This window comes from Anoplopoma fimbria, chromosome 17 (genome assembly GCF_027596085.1).
Source record: "Anoplopoma fimbria isolate UVic2021 breed Golden Eagle Sablefish chromosome 17, Afim_UVic_2022, whole genome shotgun sequence".
In the NCBI taxonomy this organism is placed as follows: domain Eukaryota; kingdom Metazoa; phylum Chordata; class Actinopteri; order Perciformes; family Anoplopomatidae; genus Anoplopoma; species Anoplopoma fimbria.
The window spans coordinates 6,370,147-6,393,245 of NC_072465.1; the positions used below are offsets into that span (position 1 = coordinate 6,370,147).

Genomic DNA, 23,099 nt, shown 5'->3' on the forward strand with positions numbered 1-23,099 from the left:
CTCCCCTCCCCCTCCCTGTTCTCCCTGCCTCCGCCCCCTCTTTATTCTACTCAATCTGCACTGACTCCGCCTCCTGCTGCAGCCATATTCATACCAGTGCTTATGTCTTCTGGTTTGAATTACATTTCACTACCAGAAGTCACTCATGCATGCGTAGTGTGTAGTGTGTTTGTACAAAGTTGAACAGTGAGAGTTGAGGAGACAACAAAACGGAAAGAATCTTTCAGGCATCGCTCTCCCACTCTCAGTTTCTGTGAATTGTTGTTTAGTTGTTTGGAAGAGTGGACTCAGAATTATTAAACTGTGTTTGGACAGCTGATAGAAAGGGAACGCTTTCCTCTCTTTCTCTGTGTTAAATTATTCAGCTGCAGCATTAGCTCAGTAGCAGCACTGCGTTTAGGACCGATGTGATCAGTGGTGGAGGATCAGACACACACACACACACACACACACACACACACACACACACACACACACACACACACACACACACACACACACACACACACAGAGACATTCTCTGTAGCAACTACCAGCTGTGTGTGGCTGTGACGACTGTGTGAGTTGTGAATTTTAAGGCTGAACCTTCAGGAGTTGAAACATTAATCAAATTGAATGTTTTAAATCTGTAATTATTGTTTAATATGTCTCTGGAGAACAACAATTGTTGACAGTGAATCTCAGAGTCACAAGAATTAGTGTTTAGAGCAGTGTGATTATTATTAGATTTCATGAAGGAAAGGACATCTGCTTATCTGTGTTAGTAGGATGATGGTGCTAAAGGTCACTGGTTTTGGGAGCAGCTTGTACCCAAACACTGAAGGTCAGGCCCTCCCAGTTTGTGACATTTATTTGATCATTTGAATTTTATTTACATGGTACCTCCATGTACATTTTAAAAGATAAATGTGTGACCCTTTGCTGCACCGTACTAGATCAAACCTTTTTAAGCTAATTCGCATCTGTAGACCCTTGACATGGCAATATAAACGAAAGCCCAACAACAGGAAGAAGTAAAAACAACTTAAAAAAAGATCGCACAAGACACGCTACACACAATAGCATAACAGATCCCTTGACCTGAAAATGATGCTGTAAAAATACAAAAGTTATTCGTTTTGAGTACAAAATTGGAACTTATATGTCGAAATGCAAAGACTTTACACAGACGTCAGCTCAAGATAGATTCTTTTCTGTTGCTCTAATAAAAGCTTATCCAACAGCTGTGATAAGAAAATACAAAACCCCAGAGGGCCTTCTTCACTGTGATTATGAATAGGATGCACTAAAGTACTGTAAGTTATGAAAACTTTGAGAGAATGGTTACTAGAATATGTGTAGTGTCCAACAAATGTTTCTCTAAGTTTGTTTATAGTATATAGTAGATAAGCCCTAATTATACATACAATTTGTGCACAGTGAGGAAGTGTGTTTGTCCAAGCACAGTTTAAATTAAATGTTTAGCTAATTTTGCAAGAATGTTCTGACCTTTTGTGAGGATGAGGTTAGTAAGCTAAGCCTTAGACAGTCAGGTGTGAGTAGGAACCAGGACAAACGGGGTCCCGCATGATAAAACAGAATATGTTAATATATGGTGGCCACATTTCCAGGAAAGGGAAGTGATGACGCAGTGGAGCTGGCTGAGTGGAGGACACAAACAGGATGCTATCTGCTGTGGCTTCCTGTGCAATTTTAGAAATCAGTTGTTGTTTTTTTCCCCATGAATTTCTGTGAAAGCAAAATATATAAAGAGCTCATGATATTTCCACAGGGAGCAGAGCCATGATAAGGTCATGTTGAGATGTCCAGACATTCAGAAGACCCGTTTTGATTTGTATCGGTCTGTTTTCAGGAGATGTTCACACATTAAAGCTGCACTAAACCCTGAATGAAGCTTGACTGGGGGCTTGTACTGTTCAAGGTGAGCATGTGGGAGAAAAACACGAACCCCAGGTGGACAATCTGATTCAGACTATTATTATATTTTTAACTATGAGGTGTTTTGGTTTTTTTCCTCATGTTGGCAGCTGCTGTTTGTGGGCCTGATGGTTTGTGCAACACATCTCATCTTGTCCCTGTGCAAGTTTCACATTGTCTAATGGAGCTGATTCAGGTCAATGGCATGCTGCCAGGCCTGTTGAGACTCAGCTGTGGTTTTGGTGGGGTGCTGCTCAATCTCTCACTCTGCTGTAGAAGTGCTGTTTGTGTCAGTTCTCAGATTTCAGCCGTGTCAAACTTTTAGAAAGTGCAAACTGACAACATGGGCGAACTAATGAGACCCACTGTTATGAAATAAGAAAAGGACAGTAAGTTGTGTCTTGCATTTTAAATCCCGTGCAACGTTGTTGTTTTAGTGTTACGTAGCGAAAAGACTCAGAAGTTAGAAGCTGAGAACGCTATGCTTTGGCTGTTCTCAGAAAGGCCCCAAAACAGCAGCACCCAGCACTGCTGTTTGTCCGTCTCAGGATGTGAGGCTGACTGAGGGCTGATGTCATCTTTCTCCATTGCTGCAGAGGTGAGCCTTAGGACAGAAACCCCAAGGAAGGAAGGAAGGAAGGAAGGAAGAAAGAGGGAGAGAGAGAGAAGGGAAAGGCAGTGAGAGTCGCAGCCGGAGCAGGACAGGCAGATTTAGAGAGGGGTGCTGAAAGGTAGACAGACAAGAAGCATGCGATGCAGATTTATGGCGCGGAGTGCGTGTCTGAGACTTGGTGCTCCTCTTGTAGGAGAAGTGGCGGAGGGTGACTTGGCTTGCGTGTCCTAGCCTGCAGTTGCGGAGCAGGAGTTGCATAATGGCTCTCATCCGTTCTATAGTTTTCCACTGTGGAATGAGCTCACTCTGTGTTTTTAGAGGCGTTTGTGTGTGCACGCACACGCACGCACGCAACAGAGCCGAGGACAGAGTTGTGGCCAAACAATCTGGTTGTGCAGCCGCACGCGCTACAGCTTTGTGTGTGTGTGTTTCTGGGTGGGAATAGGAAAGAGCAGTGACCTTAGAGGCTGGCTTCGGAGGTTTCCTCTAACGTGAACTCTGAGGGGGTCAGACACGGGGCAGTGCCAGAGCAAGAAAACAAGGGCAGGGTCCACAGCCCAGTGCTGCTACACCCAGGGAGGGGAGGGAGAGAAGGGAGGGGTTGTCTTAGGATGGTATGGGTGGGGGGGCGACGGCAGTAAAAATCTATTGAAAGACAGAACGGATGTGTAGCCTAGTATGGAGAATGCGGAAGAGGGATAATTTTTACTAGTCCCTGAAACGCAATGTGGAGCCTCGCCTGGATTGTTTCTGGGCTCCACAAGCCTGAGCAGTGAGCCGTTTTTTTCCCCCCAGTGCTGGCCCAGGCAGTTAGACAAAGAAGCAGGCTGGTGAATATGTGCCTTGCTGGGACAGTAGCTACACACACACACACACACACACACACACACACACACACACACACACACACACACACACACACACACACACACACAGACACAGACGTTGCCACAACATGCCTGTACATGCAAGAGTACTGGAAACAGTTTGTACGCATGAAGTGTGTACGTTTGCCGCTGCTCCTGCTCCTGCTAGCAGAGCGGTTTCGTTCTAGCGGCCATGCTGGCTGAACGCAGGATGACCCATCTCCCCCGAGGCTCAGAATCACTACATCATCATCAGTCGCTCCTCGCACTGGAACAGATGAGATTTCACTCCCATCAAGCACTAAGCAGGAACCAAGGCTGCTTTACTAACTGGATAGTCTACTCTCATAAATCTGTGTGAATCCACAATCTACTCTTCCCCTGGAAGAATCACTTCACTTATAACCTCAATAGCTTGGGGATTTAGTTGATTATTTTTTTTTCCCTCTCCATAACTTGACACTAAGCTTTTATGGTTTGCCTGAATTTGACGTAATATCCTGAATTCTTTGCAAAGAATTGACAGCTGAGGGCAATTTCCAGTCCACAATGTTTCCCAAGATTAGATTGTACCACATAAATATGAGCATATAAAACCACTCTATCTGTTCGTTCCCTCTAATCATGTTGCAGCGCCTATATGTGAGTGTGTGCATACATGTATATGTGATGTGCAGGTTTGTGCTTTCAGGTGCTGATATGCGCTGAAGATGAGTGGCGTAGGAGACAACTCGTTGGAGCCGCTGAGCGCCGACCGCAAACGTAAACTGTCCACCTGCGACACACCGGGCTTAGGGTGAGTCCGGTGACTTCCGTTAAGTGTCCATCACATAGCGATCAACTTTGTCTACTGCTGTTTTTGGTGTAAATGTCTGCAAGCGCACGCTTCCTCCTGCCCTCCCAGGCATCCCCCCCCCTTGGTTCACACGTGTGTCTGCTGCTAGCAAAATATCTTAAAGCATCTGAACCAAGGCCGTACGACCTGCGGTGCGGACGGGGCATGGGGAGGTGAAGTTGTCATGGCAACATGTCTAATCCCCCTTGGCGCCCCGGCAGGTGTGACAAGCGTCGGAGGGAACAGGAGAGCAAGTACATCGAGGAGCTGGCTGAGCTGATCTCTGCGAACCTCTCCAACATTGACAGCTTCAACGTCAAGCCGGACAAATGTGCCATCCTCAAGGAGACCGTGAGACAGATCAGACAGATCAAAGAGCAAGGTACCACCACTCTGCAAAGCACACCCACACACTCCTGATCATGACCAAAGCCACTTATTAGTATTATTGATCATATTATAGTTGTTGTTGTTATTATTATTATTATTATTATTGTTGTTCTTGTTGTATTTGTGTTTTTTTTCCCGTATTTGTTATTGGGAGTAAACAGTGAATTAAGCTAGACTGCATCTTGTGAAGCACCCTGCTGCAGGACAGATGATGCCAGTAATGAAGTGGTGTGTTTGGTTCATGGCCAGGCTGCTTCACACTGACAGCCAGTTTGGCTGTTTGTATTGCTCGGGGTAAACGAACACCAGTAATTGAGACCAGTCCTTGGTGGTCGCGGCTCAAGGCTGTCAGTGACAGTGTGTATCTGTTAGTGCCAGACCGTGCTTCTCTCTGGGAGACAAATGACACTGGGGACTCAGAAATCAGACCTTTTTATCGCTCCTATCCTTCGACATTTTCAAATTGTTTGGCAAATTTGACATGATTTGAATATGACAAAAAATATGTATTGTCTTCCACCTGTTTTAGCTCGGTTGAGAGTAGATCTGTGAGGTTAAGTAAGGAAGAGAGAGCGCAATCATATTGGAATCTACCCAGAGGGTCACAGCTGGCTACTGCTGGCCCCGGTGTTATGCAGCTAGGTTGCCATAGTTACAGAATGGGAATGATGGAGGGCCTCAGTTTTTTTTCTTCTCTCTCTGTCTGTTGTCCATTTAACACACCTTTCCCTCCCCCTGTTTACACATCTTTTCTCTTTTGCAATCAGTTACAACTGTGTCTCCTTGTTTATGTCAATTACTGCTTCCCTCAGCTCTGCTTGCTCATACAGCTACTTTGGTTCGAAATTAAATTAAATCCAGTGTCATATTATTTGTCGTCTTGCTCTGGCGCCACAGATGGTTCTGCTATATAAATGGTATCTAACAAAGCCTGAGACACATGCTGATTTTAAAAATAGAAAGGCATGCTATTCATTCAACTGTGACTTGTGCTGCCACCTGCTGGCCTGGAAAAAAATACGTTTTCTTTTCATAGTTTTATGGAAGCAGCTACCACAGCTAACTGGACATCATAGACTGGTTGCCGTGAAATTCTGACCAACAGTATGATCAGAAAAAATACTTGGATACTGTGGAGGGGTCACATGCACTTCCTCAAAATGAAGGTCTACTGAACAGCAGCTGTTCTACCTGAGTTACACCATGGAAATGATTTGCAATATGTGAAGTACCAAATAAAACAAACCCAAAGACATAGAAAGCTGCCGTAAAATGACAGTTCTCTTCATCAGGAGTGTGATGTGCTTCATCTTTCCTCAGGAAAAAGCTCTTGCAGTGATGACGATGTCCAGAAGGCGGACGTGTCTTCTACTGGTCAAGGGGTCATTGACAAGGACCATCTGGGACCGCTGCTCCTACAGGTCAGCATGGGGACAATCACTGGGGGGGCAAAAGAGCAACACTAATTAGCTGCTCTTCCATATGCTGGATCAGTGCTTCCCTGTCATCGCTCACTTGCAGTTGATAGAAAAGTCTCCGCCGTTTATAGAAGGGCAAACAATAGTAACCAAATATGGCAGATATAATGTTGTTATTTTCATTGATACGTCTTCCTCAATTTCACTCTACATTTTTGTGGCTCTTCTGTTTTCAGGCCTTGGATGGTTTTCTGTTTGTGGTTAACCGAGAGGGCAGCATTGTATTTGTGTCTGACAACGTGACGCAGTACCTGCAGTATAAGCAGGAGGAGCTGATCAACACCAGTGTGTACAACATCATCCATGACGAGGACAGGGAGGAGTTTCACAAGAATCTACCCAAGTCTAATGGTGAGACATGGGTTTATACATGTGTGGGTGCAAACACATTCAAGATTGCACATACCTAGATGTACGCTCAAACACCGACGTGTATGACTATTTGAACTTGTGTTCACCTGTTGCCTGCTTCTCTTTAAAGCACCAAATGGGGCATCGTGGGGTGGAGAGGTGCCCCGGCAGAAGAGCCACACCTTCAACTGTCGAATGCTGGTCAACTTTGGTCATGGGTTGTCAGAAGAGAGGCCTGGGAGCCAACGCTATGAGAGCATGCAGTGTTTTGCTCTCACACAGCCCCGGGCCATGATGGAGGAGGGAGAAGGTACAGACTTTCTTGGCTTACACGTAGTGTGTAGCTATGCCTTCTACTGAATCCATTGGTCAATGTGTGCTTAAATGTTTCAAATAATCCTATAGCCACAACATTTTCCATGTCCAGTTTGTCCACCTGCATAGTCAAATGAAGACTTAACATGGCGTTGTCTCTTTACTTTTAGATTTGCAGTCATGTATGATCTGTGTGGCACGACGCATCATTGCAGTAGAGAGGACAGAGAGGTTCAGCACACGCCATGAACTCTCTGGTAAGTTTCCACTGTGTTGTATCTAATAAATGCAAGTACATTCCTTTAGTGTATTCATTTTTTATACATGCGTCACTACCATTGGAAATGTTTTCGTTTGGGATTCTGTGTACTTTTTTTTTTTTTTTAAATCAACATTAAAATTTAAATTCCCCACTTGTGCTCGTTACTTGTGCTGATATGACAATGTCACCTTTCAAGCCATGTCATTCTAGATATTTCAGAGATGTACACCATAGATTACCTTAGGCATACACACTGCATCTGAAGTTCACTTTCCATTATCCTTTGTGTAATCCTAATGGTACGTCTTCTGTTGCAGGTAAGCTGATTGAAATTGAGCAGCAATCCTCTCTTAGCACCACTATGCGTCCAGGCTGGGAGGACCTGGTGAGGCGCTGCATGCAGATGTTCCTCAATCACAGTGAGGGACAGCCGTGGTCCTACAAACGGCACTATCAAGATGGTAAATAACTTGGCACCTCCCTACCATTTAACCTCTCTGGCCACTACCACACCAACTTTGATTCCGCACTCGTTTTGCATGAATAAACATTGGGGAAGGCATGAGCCATTATTAAAGGTATCAGGTAGGCAGCTTTGAGCATTGTTAACAATGCTGTACAGACAAAAGTATACAAGGAATGTACCAGAACACAAGTCACCTCATTAAGACGTTTGGTATGTGGAACACAGCCCTTGCTAGATGAATAAGAGGCTCAAAGCATTAATGAGTTATCTCTAGTACAACAGGAAATGTAACCGTGTTGTAACACACATTGAATAACACTCTTGACTTTATGGGCCGCAGGATGAAAACCCAATATTTTAAATCTCTGCACTTACATTTTAATACTGATTACTACTGTGTAATGTACAAGCCTCTGTGGTTTAGAGTTTTGTTTCACTAAAAGACAGCAGCCTCTGATTCACTTTGCCAAACTCTCACAGCTGTAATTGCAGAGTTGATTCAGTCAGCTTCACATTAACAGTGATTACTGTAAGCTACATGGCATTTTTATTTATTACCAACATTAGCGACTATAGGTTGAGCAACAGTTTGAACGTACAGCTTAAGTCCCTGCCACAACCTGGGACAGCTGTTTGTTAGCATTTTCTTTTTTTTTAGTCATGCTTTGTCCTGTTGTCAGCTATTTTGTCTGAGTTTTTAATTCTACTTTTTTCTGCTCTAGCTTTCCATACTGGTCATGCGGAGACCCCACTCTATCGATTCTCACTTTGTGATGGCACCCCAGTAACAGCCCAGACCAGAAGCGACCTCTGCAGAAATCCCAGCACCAATGAACCGCACTCTTTCCTCTCCACACACTTGCTACAAAGGTACGAATGCAACAAGCAAGAATGATTTCTCCTAAATTGCGTGATTGTGTCATTGTGTTGTATGTGCTTCAACTTTGTTCTGTTTTCATTTTTCGAAATCTATTGTATTCCCTTGTAGGGAGCAGAATGGTTATCGTGGAAACCAGGGTGTAGGGATGAGGCCTCAAAACATGGGTGTGAACAACCCCAACCAACCGATGAACATGGGCCCAGGAGGGGGCATGGGCATGAACAGGGGCTACGGCATGACTGAGCAGGGCAACATGCCACAAAGAGGAGTGCCTCCGTACACTGCGGGCAACCGCATGAATCCCATGAACCAGATGAATCCCATGCATCAGATGAATCAAATGAACTCCATGCATCAGATGAACAACATGGGTCAAATGAGTTCAATGCATCCAATGAGCTCCCCCATGAATCAGATGGGCCACCATGGCATGCATCAGCAGCAGCAGCAGCAGCAGCAGCAGCAGCAGCAGCAGCAGCAGCAGCAGCAGCAGCAGCAGCACCAGCAGCACCAACAGCAGCAGATGGGTCAGTTCCATGGAGGTGGAGGTGGAGGGTATGGGATGGGCATGACCAGTCCCCCCAGGCCAGTCCTGGTATGAATGGCCCCCCACACAACGTCATGGGTTCACCCAGAGTCCGAGGAAGCCCCAAGATGGGTGCGAGCCCCTTCTCGCCCGGAGGTATGAACCAAACATTCCTCGAGAACTATTAGTTCTGTAGAAAATCACAACTTCCTGACTCTTACACTCTGTGACACTTGTGTTATTACTTTGGTCGGATGACATGTATCTGCTTGTGTCTTTTGCAGGAATGAACTCTCCCATGAGCTCCAGTCACCCTGGTAACTCTGGAGGAGGGACCACCTTCTCAAGTAGCTCCTTGAATGCCCTCCAAGCCATTAGTGAGGGAGTGGGCAATCCGATGCCCTCCCCCCTCACCTCTCCGCCCCCTCACAAGCCTGACAGCTCCCCGAGCATCAACTCCACCAACCATGCAGCAGGGGGACCCTGTAAACCAAGCCTCCCAGCCTACTCCGACTCCAAGAGCCCAGGCAGCTCACTGGGAGCTGGAGGAGAGCAGCAGTCTCAGCAGAATCCACACACCCCCACCGGCGAGGGGCCTCACGACAAGCCAGACAGTCAGGCCAGCAGAGAGGCGGGTCCGGCCGGGGGGGGATCCAACCGACGGATCCCTGACACCAAGTGCAACAAGAAGCTTCTGCAGCTCCTCATCTCCCCTACGGATGAGCTGGTGCCACCTAATCATACACCGGGCTCCGGGCCCAGCTCAACGCCGGAGGCTAAAGACGGTACAGCCAGCGTCACCAGCCCTTCCTCCTCAACGGGAGTGTCCTCCTCTACAGGTGGCAGTCACGGCGCTGTGTCTTCCTCAGGCGGCACAGGACATTTGACAAGTCAGTCACTGCAAGAAAAGCACAAGATCCTCCACAAGCTGCTGCAGAACGGGAACACTCCCGACGAGGTGGCTCGCATCACAGCCGAGGCCACTGGGAAGAGCAGCCTGGAGGCAGGGGCATCGGAGCCTGGGCCGGCAGCCACTGGAGGGGTCAGGGGATCAGAATCAAAGCAAGAGCAGCACAGCCCTAAGAAGGAGAAGCCCCACGCCCTCCTTCACTACCTCCTCAACAAGGACGACACCAAGGAAGGTGGTGATATCAAGCCAAAGCTGGAGGAGCTGGAGGGGAGAGGACCTCAGGGGACAGGGGTCACCAGCTCTGACCCCCACTGCATAGATGGGAAGGTCAAGTTGGAGCCGTCTGATGAGGTAAAGTATTGCCTAGTATAACAGTTTGTTAGATGTAGTTTGAAATCCCCACTAGAACATTGTTGTCTGATCATTCTTGTGTCTCGATGGTTCAGGCGGAGACCCTGGAGACCATTCTGGGTGTCCCAAGGAACAACCCTGGCTTCTACCCTGAACCAGACTCCAGAGCAGGGAAGGAAGTGGGAAACAAACAAGGAAATCTGCCCGACAGTTTACATGGTAAGTCGGACCATTTGAGTACCATGATCAAATCTTGCTTAATGTGTAAAAACACAGGAGTATTCATTGCAGCCTTGATTGGCACATGTTATGTTGGTTATTTTTTTTAACGTCTTGCATGAGGTGTGACACTGTGGATGATTCCTTGTCAGGGTCAGTCTTGGTCTAAGAACCTGATTGTGCGAAGGTATGTAATTCAGCATTGGTATTGTGTGTGTTTTCAGATGGGGAGATAGGCCCCATGCCTCCAGCTCAGCGCACTGCCTATCAAAGAGCCTTATCCATGGATACCAAGCCCATGGGTGGAGAGGGAGCAGCAATAGGAGGAGGGCTGGCCGGGAGACGGAATGTCCCCTGTCCCACGTTGGTCAAACAAGAGAAGATGGATGCTCCGATTCGACCTGGGCTCGTTCCCAATGGTTTTCCAGGGGGAATGGGTGTGTGTCCACCACGGGGCAACCCAACAAGTAACTTAAACACTTATTTCTAAGCATGCCAAAGACAGCCTGGCTTTCTACTTCCCAAATAGTAGACAGCATGTGGATATTTGTTTCTGTTCATTTTATAGCTAAACCCACCATATTTGAACGTACAGAAGCTCAGGGTCCAGTATTCACGATGTTGCTAAGATTACTGATGAAGGAACTCAATGTTCATGGTGTTTGTGTTGATCAGGAGGTATGGGCAGAGGAATGGGAATGCCTCAGCGGTCTCCCATGTCCGGGCCAGGGGACTGGGGGATGCCGAGGTCCAGCGGCAGCCCCGTGGCCGGACCAGGACACCCTGGCATGGGTCGCTCTGGTCCAATGGGAGGACACATGATCAACCGGTCCAACAGTGTACCCGGGAAAACCAGGTCTATGCTGCAGCAGCAGCTCATGGATATTGGTATGTTGCATGTTGTGTGTGAAACTTAAACAAGTGAATGTTTGGTGCGCATACTTAATTGATACTTATTATGATAAAGTAATGCAATTCTTGAACTGCAATCATTCTCTGGGAATTGATTGGTGGATAATTTCACTCATTGTAATCACTCTATATTGATCATACACTACCCATTTTCATTTCTGCAGGTACAAATGAACCCAATATGGGCATGAGCCCGTTTGGTGGACATGGGCCCCCACCTCGGTCCCCTTCCTGGCCAGACTCTCCGATGGTAATAGACAGGCCACAGACTAACACGAACAGGTAAACTTTCTGCACTGGTCCCAACTCTATCCCTCTGAATTTTTGCCAATTTAGATAGTTTGGATGTTTTAAAGTGGGGTGGGATGGCCATTGTCAGTTTATTACCTACTGTGGCCACTGTAGGTAATAGAGTAACCACGGATACATGACTCGTAGAAGCTCTACGTACTCCTTAGGCATGGACCAAAAACCCATGTATAACCAAGGTTACCCTGGACCCACAGGGGCCTCATTTATAGGCATGGTGCCTGGTTATGGTGGCAACATCATGGCAGACCAGTCCCCTGGAGGCTTCAACCCCATGATGGGTGGTTATGCATCGAATGTGGACCATACCTCATACAACCCCACTTCAAAAACTTCCAAACTACCTTTTTGATTATGTTGTTTCCTAAGCTAAATCCTGAAGCTGATGTTGAAGATGTTTGTGATTGAAATCTGATTTCTTTGAGGAGATATAACATTTGCCCTGTCATTATTGGTGTTAGGGACCAGTTTGGGCATCCCCTGGAGGAGCTGCTGGGGCCCCTGGTCAACAGCGAGGGCCCGACTGATGAACGAGCACTTCTTGACCAGCTGGACTCTCTGCTCAACACCACTGATGTCATTGCTCTGCAGGAGATAGACCGAGCCCTAGGAATCCCTGAAATAGTAGGCCAGGTACAACACTCACTAGAGTAAACATAATATATTGCATATATTAATTTTGTATAGAAAATAAACACATTACCAGTGTTGGCACCAATGAGGGATGAGTCAAAATGGACTTCAGTTCTTTTAAAAGTAATTCTAATTTATAATGTCATTAACAAATAAAGTTTGTTCTTCATTTTAATGTAAATTAGGAATTCATACATGCAATTCAATTGTTATATGCATAGTTGTCAATTAGATGATATGACACAAAGTGAACAGCTTGTTTCTGTCTTGATTTCAGTTGAGCTTCACATTGAGTTGAAGATGACTTTGTTTTCCTCGTGCTGTTCTAATTAAACAATTGTTAGTTTAATGTTTAATGTTAGTTTGCGGTAAATGTTTTTAAGATCCAAATGTTTTGTACTGTCAGTAGTTTAATTACATAGATACCCTCATCCGCCATTGTGTTGATATTGCAGTAAAGTTTACTCGTCCAAACTAGCGTGACATGCACCTTCTCTGTATCCTAGAACCATGGACCTGAAGGCCGCCAGCAGGTCCGGGATCGAGGCCAGGGTCGGGGCCCACCATCAGAGCCTTTCCCAGGGCCAGAATCCTCCTTAGGCATAGACCAAAAACCCATGTATAACCAAGGTTACCCTGGGCCCCCAGCGCCCTCCTCTATGGGCATGCAGCCTGGTTATGTCGGCAACACAATGCAAGGCCAGTCTCCTGGAGGCTTCAATCCCATGATGAATCAAGCGGGCCGGACGGGGGGCTTCCCTGGCATGGCGGGGATGGGGGGTATGGGTAACCCCCGAGCAAACATGATGCGACCTCGCATGATGACTGCCACCAAGCCCCTCCGACTGCAGCTGCAGCAGAGACTGCAAGGACAACAGGTGATCACACAGACCCAGATATCCATCCTGTTATATTAAAGATTGAGCAGGTCAGCTTTAGTCTATAGTTGGCAAACAAACTGGCATATTTAACTCTTTATCTTGTCTCATCTGGAAGTTTATGAACCAGACCCGACAAGGCTTGAAGATGGAACATGCCCCTGGAGGAAACCCTGCAATGCATTCAGGAATGCAGCCCGGCATGCAGCCTGGCATGCAGCCTGGCATGCAGCCTGGCATGCAGCCCGGCATGCAGCCCGGCATGCAGCCCGGCATGCAGCCTGGCATGCAGGCCGGCTTGCAAGCTAGCATGCAGGCCGGCCTGCAAGCTGGAATGCAGCCCGGCCTGCAAGCTGGAATGCAGCCCGGCCTGCAAGCTGGAATGCAGCCCGGCCTGCAAGCTGGAATGCAGCCTGGCATGCAAGCTGGAATGCAGCCCGGCATGCAAGCTGGCATGCAGCCTGCAAGCATGGGTGGTCAGGTACGTGATCAGCACTTCCTCACATGTAATGATGTGCGCATTCGCTTTTTAACAACATCAGCCAGGTCACCATTTGTAGAGTTATGGTCAAAATATTGCTGTTTGTCTGCAGCCCGGTTTCCTGAACGCTCAGATGATGGCTCAGCGCAGCAGGGAGATGATGACCATGCAGATGAGAAGGCAGCGGATGATGATGCTGATGCAACAGCAGCAGGGTCAGGGCCAGGGGGCAGCAAGAGGCTTCAGCCCTCCTCCAAATGTCACAGCACCAGGAGGCATAGACAGCTCCATCGGAGTTCCCCCCATGACCCAGCCTGGACAGCAGGGCTTCAACTATGGAGGTAACTATGGTGAGTTGACTGAGACATAGCTCTGGGTCATGTCCTACTTGATATTCAAGTTTCGCACTCTTGACTCTCTTTGTTCTCTTGTTGTTGTTGTTGTTGTTGTTGTTGTTGTTGCAGGGATGAACCAGCAGGGGGACCCGTCATTAATGACTCCTGGAAGCAGCCCGTCAGCAAACATGATTCAAGGACGAATGGGAGGTCCTCCTCAGACCACCATGATGCCAGGGATGCAGAGCCATCCACAGGGAGGGCCCATGTACCAGTCTGGAGACATGAAAGGCTGGCCACAGGGCGGCATGCCACGCAACAAGTATGTACCATCTGGCTTCCTTAAGCTAAATTATTTAGACTCATCAATTATGCAAAGGTTACAAAGGTAAATCACTTATTTATTTTTTTCTGGTTTTCCAGCACATACCCCCAGCAACAGTTTCCCCAGCAGGGCAACCCGGGCCAGTTTGGACCCATGATGATGAACAACGCCATGGGTGGACCCGGGGCAGTCAGCGGGGCACCCGGTGCGGGTCAGATGGGCCAAATGCCAGTACAGAGGCCGGGCCAGATGCAGGGCCAAATGCAAGGCCAAATGCAAGGACAGATGCAGGGCCAGATGCAAGGCCAAATAGGCATGAACCCCATGGGAATGGGCAGAATGCCAATGGGACCTGATCAGGTAGGTCATACATTGTCACAGGAGTTAAGTGGCCTTACGGGAGGGTCAGCTGATAATTTTAAGCACCGTTGAGACATCACTGTTTTCCTCTCTGCAGAAGTATTGCTGAAGACCTGTGGCTGATAAGAGAAACCTGGAGACCTTCAGCTGTGGCGGAGCGGTCTGAGCCCTGAGAAGAGCCGGACCTACACACACACACACACACACACACACACACACACACACACACACACACACACACACACACACACACACAAACACACAAACACAAACACACAAACACACACATAGTAGGAGTTCTCCAGCATAAAACGTGACGCAGGAGACTCTGCACAACATTCTGCTCATCCTGGAGAAGGCGGGCTATAGGGGTAACGGACGCCTCACATACTGCACCACTGTTTAGGTGATGCACAAACACAAAATATCAGCGTATGTGTGTGTGAGCGTGAACGACCTGGAGCCGTCGGGCCGTATTCAGCGTCACGGCCGGGCTGCAGAACGGGACTATGGTACAACCAGCTGTGGCTGCACTTTACCTGGAAGCTTCTGTGTGGAACAAAAAGATTGATGCAATATTTCTTCATCATTACAGCCTTACTAGAGATTCAATGCCTTCACAACGATGGGTTTCTTTTTTTCTTTACTTTACTTTGGATGCGCCTCATTCTTGAAGTCATCGGAAGCTATAAGCACAGTTAACTATGTTATGCAGATCGGAGCAATAACTCTTGCCTCTATGCTTTAGACTGTAACTGAGCATCATAACACCTGTTATAAGCAAACAAATGGTACTGCAGTATTAGATGTCTCAAATGTCCTCTGTGAATATGAATTGTAAATATTCTACAAAATATATCAAACATGCTTTTTTAAAGGCCTATTATTGCACAAAGTATGAGACCTGGTTGTATTTTTGTGTCCCATAAGGTCAATGCTGATTTGGTTGATTTGCTTTTTCTTTTTTTTAATACGCCTTGCAAATATTGCAGGCGTGTTTTGGGTTTCCTTCTCTTGTTTGTCATTTTCTGAATGCTGTATTTTTAAAGTTTTCCGAAAAAGTCATGTATTCCATGTTTTAGCGAGGCACTTTTACTCGTGACGAGCATCTGATGAGTTGTTTTGAGCTTTCACGCCGTCAGGAGGTTTTATCAGAAGGTGGCGGAAGTGAATTCTGGCGGGACGTTCTATTACATGAAATGATATGATGTCGTTGGGCTCTGTGTGAGGTGAGCTGTATGGGCTTTTGTCTGCAGTACAGTGAAGACGGGAACACAAACTCCTCAGTGTACCAACATCCTGGTCCTTGCAATGGCCCCGCCCTTCCCCCCCAGCTCTGTCTGTTGAGTGTATTTCTATTCACACCATTTTCTTTTGACTGTTATTCTCAACTCGCTGAATCTACCTTTTCAACATGCGCAATCCAAAGATATTTTTCCACATCTCTGTATAGTTTCTGGTGTACATTTTTGATGATATGTGTTATATTCGTCTGATAGTAAATGGGTACATATCACAGATCTGTAAAAGCATTTGATGATTTTGTACTGTCAGCATAAGGAGCATGGGGCTGAGTCGTTCCACAGTTTGAGGACTGGAGACTCAACCCCACGGCAGAATGTTTTTACATCCAGAAAAAAAAAAAAAAAAAAAAACACAGCAGCACATGTTTTGCTGGGAGAGAGAAATACCAATGGAATGAAATCCACATCAAGACATATCAATATCTCTTCTATCTGTCAGGAAGCAACGTCTATGTCCAGCTTTTGTTACTTCAGGAAAAAAGGAACTTTGTAGAGTTTGAATGAAGTGCAAAAAGGGGCAAGAGATCATTTGGTTTGTTTTTCTTTGTTTGGAGATAAAATAAGCTGTCATTTTACAGGATGTATATTACAGAGTTTTTCTGTTGTTGATATTGATGTAAATACAAATTTCTATTTAAACACTCTTGACTCCGGTTCTCTGATTGTCTTCTGATTCTTGACTGAAATTTACCCCGTCTGACTCTAGCAACAATAAATATCAGCCGGTTTATTATGATGACAACATAATAATGATTAAACAAAGCTGTTGGGTTATTGCAAGATGCTCATAAAGGCCCAAATACTGTGATGTACTTGCCTACAAACAGTGGTGGAAGAAGCATCCTGTAAAGGTAGTGATAGAACCGGTGTCAATACTTGAGAAGAGATGTAATATAGAGTACCGCACTGTAAAAAATACTCTGTGACAAGTAAGAGCCCTATATTCAAAATTATACACAAGTGAACGCACAGAAGTATTAGTAGAAAATAGTAGAACTAGTCAATCTGCAAAAAGAAAAGTGGCCCTTATGACTGATTAAGACATTTTTGGACCGTTAATATGAATCATCATCGGTAGCATTTTTAGCTGGTTGAGATGGAGCTAGTTTGATAGTTTCATTCATTGGTTCCCAAAGGTCAGGCTTCTCCTAAAAGTCACAGCGTACATCAAAATGATTTATGGAGTTGTAAAGAAGAAAAAACAAAGTTGAACTGCTAACAACTTATCTGAAATATCAATGGATTAAAGATTAACATGATTTTTTTTTTTTTTTTTTTACGTAGAAACCTAATCTTAAAAGAAACAAGTACTTGTAACTGTCAGATAAATTAAAAATACAACATTTTTACCAAGTAAAGTACAGGCATCAAAAGTATACTTCAGTACAGTAATTGAGTAAAATGTACTTAGCTCTTAATGCAACGCTGGGAAATTAAATTGATAACATTGCATCATGTTTTTAGATGACCATGTGTTTTGAATGTAAAGTAAGCTCATAAAGCTATCACAAACATAACATATATTGAATGTCAGCAGGGAGACAAACACCATATTAACAGATCTGTTCACATCCCTGTTAACACAAGGGGGCGCTGTTGTCTGCTAATGTAACACACAGCAGCTCATTCAGGCTTACAATCCTGAGGTTCGTGTCATGCTCGCAGGAGGGCGCTGACTACAAGAGAGTTGAAGGAAGGGGACATGATGACGTTTGATTGATTTTTATAGACCGAGGGATTAAAATAATAATCATAATTAGGTATTAAGCGATTATAAAATCCAAGACACGGGCTTAATTGGATTTAATGGAAAAACAATATTGAGTTTTATGGTGACCACAATAGCCTGGTCTTCATTATATTCACAGCTCAGCTAGATTACATAAGAGGGATTTGTAGATAATTATGTGTGATTAAAAATTCAGAGCTGAAAATGATTTTTTCAGTGTAAAGGAACACATTAAAGAAATGTATATGTGGAAGAATTCTGTTCAAGGATGTATGGACACTTCTCAAACGGCTCAAGCAGTGTTTCTAAAAAAAAAAAAAAAAAAAAAAAAAAAAAAAAAAAAGAATTAAAAAAATAAAGAAGTTTATATATATTAATAGCACATTTAGAACATACGACTGTACTGTGGGAATCTCTACCCGAGAGCAACTCTCTCTCTCTCTCTCTTTTTCTCTCTGAGTGTTGGCGTGGTTCCCGGCCCATCTGCGGCCTGGCCCGTGGATTACTGTTTGTTAATGTTTCAATCAGCTGTGTGTTGAGGAATGTGGAGCTATTTAACCTGAACTTCCCCAGGTGTGCCGAGGCGCCGCTCAGTCTGGGCCCCGCCGCCCTCCCCTGCCCTTGGCACAAAGCTATCACACAAACACAATCACACACTGGCCACGCCGGGGCTGCAGCTGTGCGCATCGCACCGCAGGGAAATGGGAAAAACATTGCACCAGGGAGACAGAATAAATCTTATAACGAATCGCCTCGCCAAAGCCATTTTAACCCCTGCAGTGCCGGGAGGAGGAGGGGGGCCGAAACTGCTGATTTACACGATAACATATTGAAACACCATATTTAAATGGCTGCTTTATGGGGTGAAACGTAAAATTTAAATCGTATTTATTTTATCTTGTCTTGTCTGACAAACCACCTTTATCTTCTTCTTTTTCTTTTTTTTTTTTTTAAATCTCATTCATATGTTTGAAGTTAATGTAATATCACATTTTATTGAAAAAAAAACACGTTTGTCATGAATGCGATTATTTTATTTAATCCTTAACTTGTTTTCAAACTGCCTCAATTTGTCAAGATCTTTAGAGTTGACGATTTAACATGAGACTTCCTCTTGTAATGTGATATGGTAATGACCCATAGAGGGGCAAATTACCAATTTAACTGGCTATGAGCCATTATGTTGACCTCCAGCTTTAGTTTCATGTTACCCGAAAGACTTAACAGCTTCTTTTAGGTGTAGCTATTTTTATTGACAACCACTTCACACTCCCTTAGTACTCAAGTCAGCATCGAGATAAGCTATTCAGATGACTATGAGTAGGCCTGCTATTAATCACGAGGATAATAAGGCTATAACAGCCCATAACAACCACCCAAGTGTCATGTTTCACAACTTTGGTTCTAGTATTTTTTAAGGAAATCAAAAAGGAGACTATACTGGTATTTGCTTTGTTACAGCTAATATCATTTTCTCTCTCACTCATACACACACACAATGACACAGAAGAGTTTTTGTTCAAAAATAATTGTCTTGTTTTAATAAAAACACAAATAAGGTACATTGTAAGAAAACAATAGTTTCACATACTGTGGCATTGTAATATACAATACAGTTTTGTCGCTCAGGAATCTGAGAAATTTACTTTTTATCTTTCACAAAATGTTGAATATCTCTATATGGTTTACACAAGATACAAAGAGCGTAACAGAAACATTAGCTTTCTTTTAGAAACTCTACAAGCAACGAGCAAAGCTGGTTGCACTGAACATGTCTTGGTCCCCCGGCTAACCCAGTCTATATCTGGACACCGCCGGTCATCTCCTTCTCCTTCTCCTTCTCCTTCTTCTTCTTCTTCCCTCAGGGCCCTCTGATCAATCGAGAGCCCTGAGTGACAGAGATCCTCGCCGTCGGAGGATGTCCACACAACGTTATTCTTTCTAGCATTGGGAGTTTGAAACGTCCCTACACAGTTCAAGGTTCATTTTTTTAATAGATGTGGTCTAGAAGTCACATCAGATTAGCCTTGTTCGTTCTTTGCGGTGCTCGCTATGGGGTGATGGGTGCGATGCTCCACGAGCTCTTAGCGGCACATAATCCTGTCATCTGAGCATCCATTCTGTTGGGGGAAAGAAAAAAAAAACACTGATTAGTACATCTGCTTTACATGGATATGAAGCAAAACGGTGCGCAAAAAAACTTTTACGCACAGTCTTGGCACTTTTACGCACAAGTACTGACGTTAAAAAACACAACGTTGCAGTGACTGTGTGACACTGAACTCAGGTTCATTCTGCAGTATGCGGAAGGATATTTACCTCTACTGCGATGCTAGCGATCTCTGCGTTGAGCGTGGTCAGCGGCGTGCGGGTCACGCTGCCGGCCGAGTGATGGCGGCTCTTCTCCGGCTCGTCGAGCTCGACCTGCAGGTCCCAGATGTAGTCGATGACATGCTGCAGGATCTCCACCTTGCTGGCTTTCTTGTTGGTGGGCAGGGTGGGCACGAGCTCCTTCAGCTTGCTGTAGCAGCTGTTCATGTCGTTGAGGAAGGCGCTCATCTGCTCGTCCAGCAGCGGGATCTTGCACTTGGCGATGCTCAAGCTCTGCTCGGACAGACAGCGCATCATTTCCTCACCGCCGACCTTGCTCTTCAGGGCGCAGGTAGATCCAACAACCTTCATGATTAGTGTAGAAAGTGTAGTTTCCAAAGATGACGAAGAGGATAATAAAGCAGTTGAGCAATGAGAGCTTCTCCTTCTCTTGAGAGATCTTAGCAAGTTTATGTTGACAGTTTGCAACAACCACATGGGCAAACCTCCTGGTACTTATAGGGGAGCAGAAGGTGGAGGGGCGTGTCGGATTTGTCCTGTTTGAAGACGGCCAGCCAATCAGGAGGCAGCGTTTGTATTGAAGGGTCGGTTCACAACAGCGCTCTCAGCCAATGAGCGCTCTCGCCTGGTTATCAGGATTTACAATCTGTTTGAGGGATGGCGTTACAAATGGAAACAAATGTGTGTCTTTTATGGGTAATATGTGGGAATCCAGCTGTCCATGGCTTGGGGACTCTGCAGGTGTAGATAGCCCGGGGACAGTCAAGGGGTGGTGAATGCCGGGGTATGCACTGTGGGAATGTGTGTGGGATGGGACGGGATGAATAGGATGAATGGCTAATGATAATTAGGCTACCGCCGTGCCCCAGATTTGGCTCTCACAATTGCTGCAGATGTGGATGACAATAGTACAGTAAAATAAGACAATTGATGGCGTAGAGTGGTCAAACAATTCTGGGAAAAAGATTCTTTTTTTCTTTTTTTTAATATACTTTAATTAGTTCAGGATGATGAAGTTTGTGTAGAAAAAAAACATTTTTTTTTGTATAACAGTGTGGAATGCAGTCACTAAAGAGATTAGCAGTTTATTCAATTTATTTGAGGACAACTTGTTGATTGTTTTTAGAAGAAGAAAAAAAATATGCTTCTCCCAGGACAACGTCTCTGCTTTATTTTAAAAAACTCAAAGCTCCCTTTATGCTCACAAACTGCACTTTTTCTCGCAGCACAGACTCTCCTTTTCCTGCTTCCCCGCGCTGAAGGAAGCCCAGTCACGGATTCCTTCACATGTTTCTGCAGTGTGTGCTCAGCCTTGTGTGCACACTCAGATCGCATCGCTCTGTTCCGAATCTTCCCCCCAGATTGTCCAAACAAGCCCGAGCAGACTGGCAGGCGCCAGCGCGGTGACGTCACCCATTCATCCGAGCCTTGACGCCTGTCAGCCTGGCGCCGCTCGGGCGGTCTCCATGGAGACGTCAAACAAGAGAGCTAGCACTCTCCGCGCTGCTCCATTCACCTGCGTGGCGCTCGGAACCCTGAGAACAAACCGGCTCCGGAGCTTTGTCGTTCATTTATCACTTTAAAGCGGCGGGGTGAGATTACCGCCCAGCGCACCTGCAGAGCCGAGGCTGTCAGAGGAGGAGGAGGGGGGGGGGGAGGCATTATGTTGTTGCCGCACTTTTACCCAAACTAACTGTTGCATTCCTCCACATCGCCCTCTGACTACTGCATGTCCCTGTGGTTACTTTTGAAAACTTTTTTTTTTAATTATTTGATTCCATGCATTTTATTTGCAATAAAGTAGTTTACCCCCTTTTGTCCTGCACAACTTTTGTTTTTTCATGTCCTATAGTAGACTACATCATGCATAAATAAATTAAGGTTTTGTTTAATTTGTTTAATTAAAAAAAAAAATTTGTAAATTACATTACATTACATTACAGTCATTTAGCAGACGCTTTTATCCAAAGCGACTTACAGGAAGTGTATTCAACATAGGTATTCAAGAGAACTACTAGTCACCAGAAGTCATAAGTGCATCTCCTTTCTTAAACAAGCATCTTAAAGCATAAACCAGAGCAAAAGTATAGTGCAGAGGCAAATTACTACGAAACAATAATTGCAACAGACTAATACGAATATAGTAAGTGCTACAAACTACTACTAAATTAAGTATACTTAATTAATTAAGTATACTTAATTTACTGACTTATTACTTCAATTACCTGAAATGACGTTTCCCTCTATAATATTGCAGCAGCTAATAAGTGGAAGAAGTATTAGGATCCTGTACTCAAGTTAAAGTAGGAATGCTAAAATAAACTCTCCATAAGATGCTATCATTCCAAAACTTACTTAAGTAAAAATTCTTAAATAAGTGTCTAAAGTTTCTGCACTCATTAAGTAAGACTATGGCTCTTGTCAGTGTCATATCGTGTTTATTAAGTTATTAGATTAATGATCTATTAAAGTGTGCCACATATTTTAAATGTTGTAGCTGGTCAATGCGAATCTATTTACATATTTTGCAAACTTTAGGCTAGTTTTATCTTTAGCAGTACATCACTGTTCGTAAACTGTGAAATACAGTAAAACAAGTACAGTATTTGCACTATAAAATCTTATGAAGTAGAACAATAAAGTGGCATTAAATTTAAAATAATAAGTAAAGTTTAAGAACCTCAAAATTGTAGTTAAGCGCATTACTTGAGTAAATTAGTAACATTCCACATCTGTATAATACCATATGTTATGCTTATAAACTAAGTATTACATTTGACTAGGATCATTAACATAAGTTCTTGTAAATTCAAGATTTTGTTTAGAGTATCATTAATATTCTAGTTATCACACTGACACGCTGCACAGTTTTCCATCACGTTTTAAAGGAATTTGCATATTGAAGGATTTAAAAACATCTTGTTCTCTTCACATTTTAATATAAATGCCATTTAAAAAGCTATTACTTATATCGGCACAGATGTTGTAACAGACCCAAGATAACATCAGTATTGCTGTGCTGTCTTGTAACAAAGTTAACTACCACCAGGCTCGTTTCTTCAAACTTTTTAAGAAACTTTCTTTCTTTTTTTTCTTTTCTTTTTTTTTTGCCCTCTGTCCTAG

The 23,099-nt window shown here is 44.6% G+C and overlaps 2 protein-coding genes across 2 annotated transcripts; one reads left to right on the top strand and one right to left on the bottom strand.

Moving 5' to 3' along the window:
- The first annotated feature begins 1,871 nt into the window (after positions 1-1,871).
- LOC129105338 (nuclear receptor coactivator 3-like) lies at positions 1,872-14,886 on the top strand. Its single transcript, XM_054616292.1, is given in 23 exon segments — positions 1,872-1,921; positions 4,088-4,192; positions 4,453-4,613; positions 5,942-6,042; positions 6,276-6,450; positions 6,581-6,760; positions 6,936-7,022; positions 7,345-7,488; positions 8,216-8,363; positions 8,482-8,951; positions 8,954-9,055; positions 9,184-10,160; positions 10,256-10,379; positions 10,604-10,846; positions 11,055-11,267; positions 11,456-11,573; positions 12,062-12,233; positions 12,740-13,111; positions 13,230-13,592; positions 13,705-13,942; positions 14,057-14,249; positions 14,351-14,612; positions 14,710-14,886. Coding segments are annotated over 22 exon segments (4,941 nt in total). The 5' UTR covers positions 1,872-1,921; positions 4,088-4,106; the 3' UTR covers positions 14,722-14,886.
- A 4,271-nt stretch (positions 14,887-19,157) lies between these two features.
- Positions 19,158-20,468, bottom strand: id1 (inhibitor of DNA binding 1, HLH protein). The gene is made up of 2 exons (XM_054616293.1): positions 19,965-20,468; positions 19,158-19,765 (listed from the first exon to the last, which is right to left on the bottom strand). The coding sequence occupies exons 1-2, from the start codon at positions 20,451-20,453 to the stop codon at positions 19,730-19,732; spliced, it is 525 nt and encodes a 174-aa protein (XP_054472268.1). The 5' UTR covers positions 20,454-20,468; the 3' UTR covers positions 19,158-19,729.
- Positions 20,469-23,099: the final 2,631 nt, after the last annotated feature.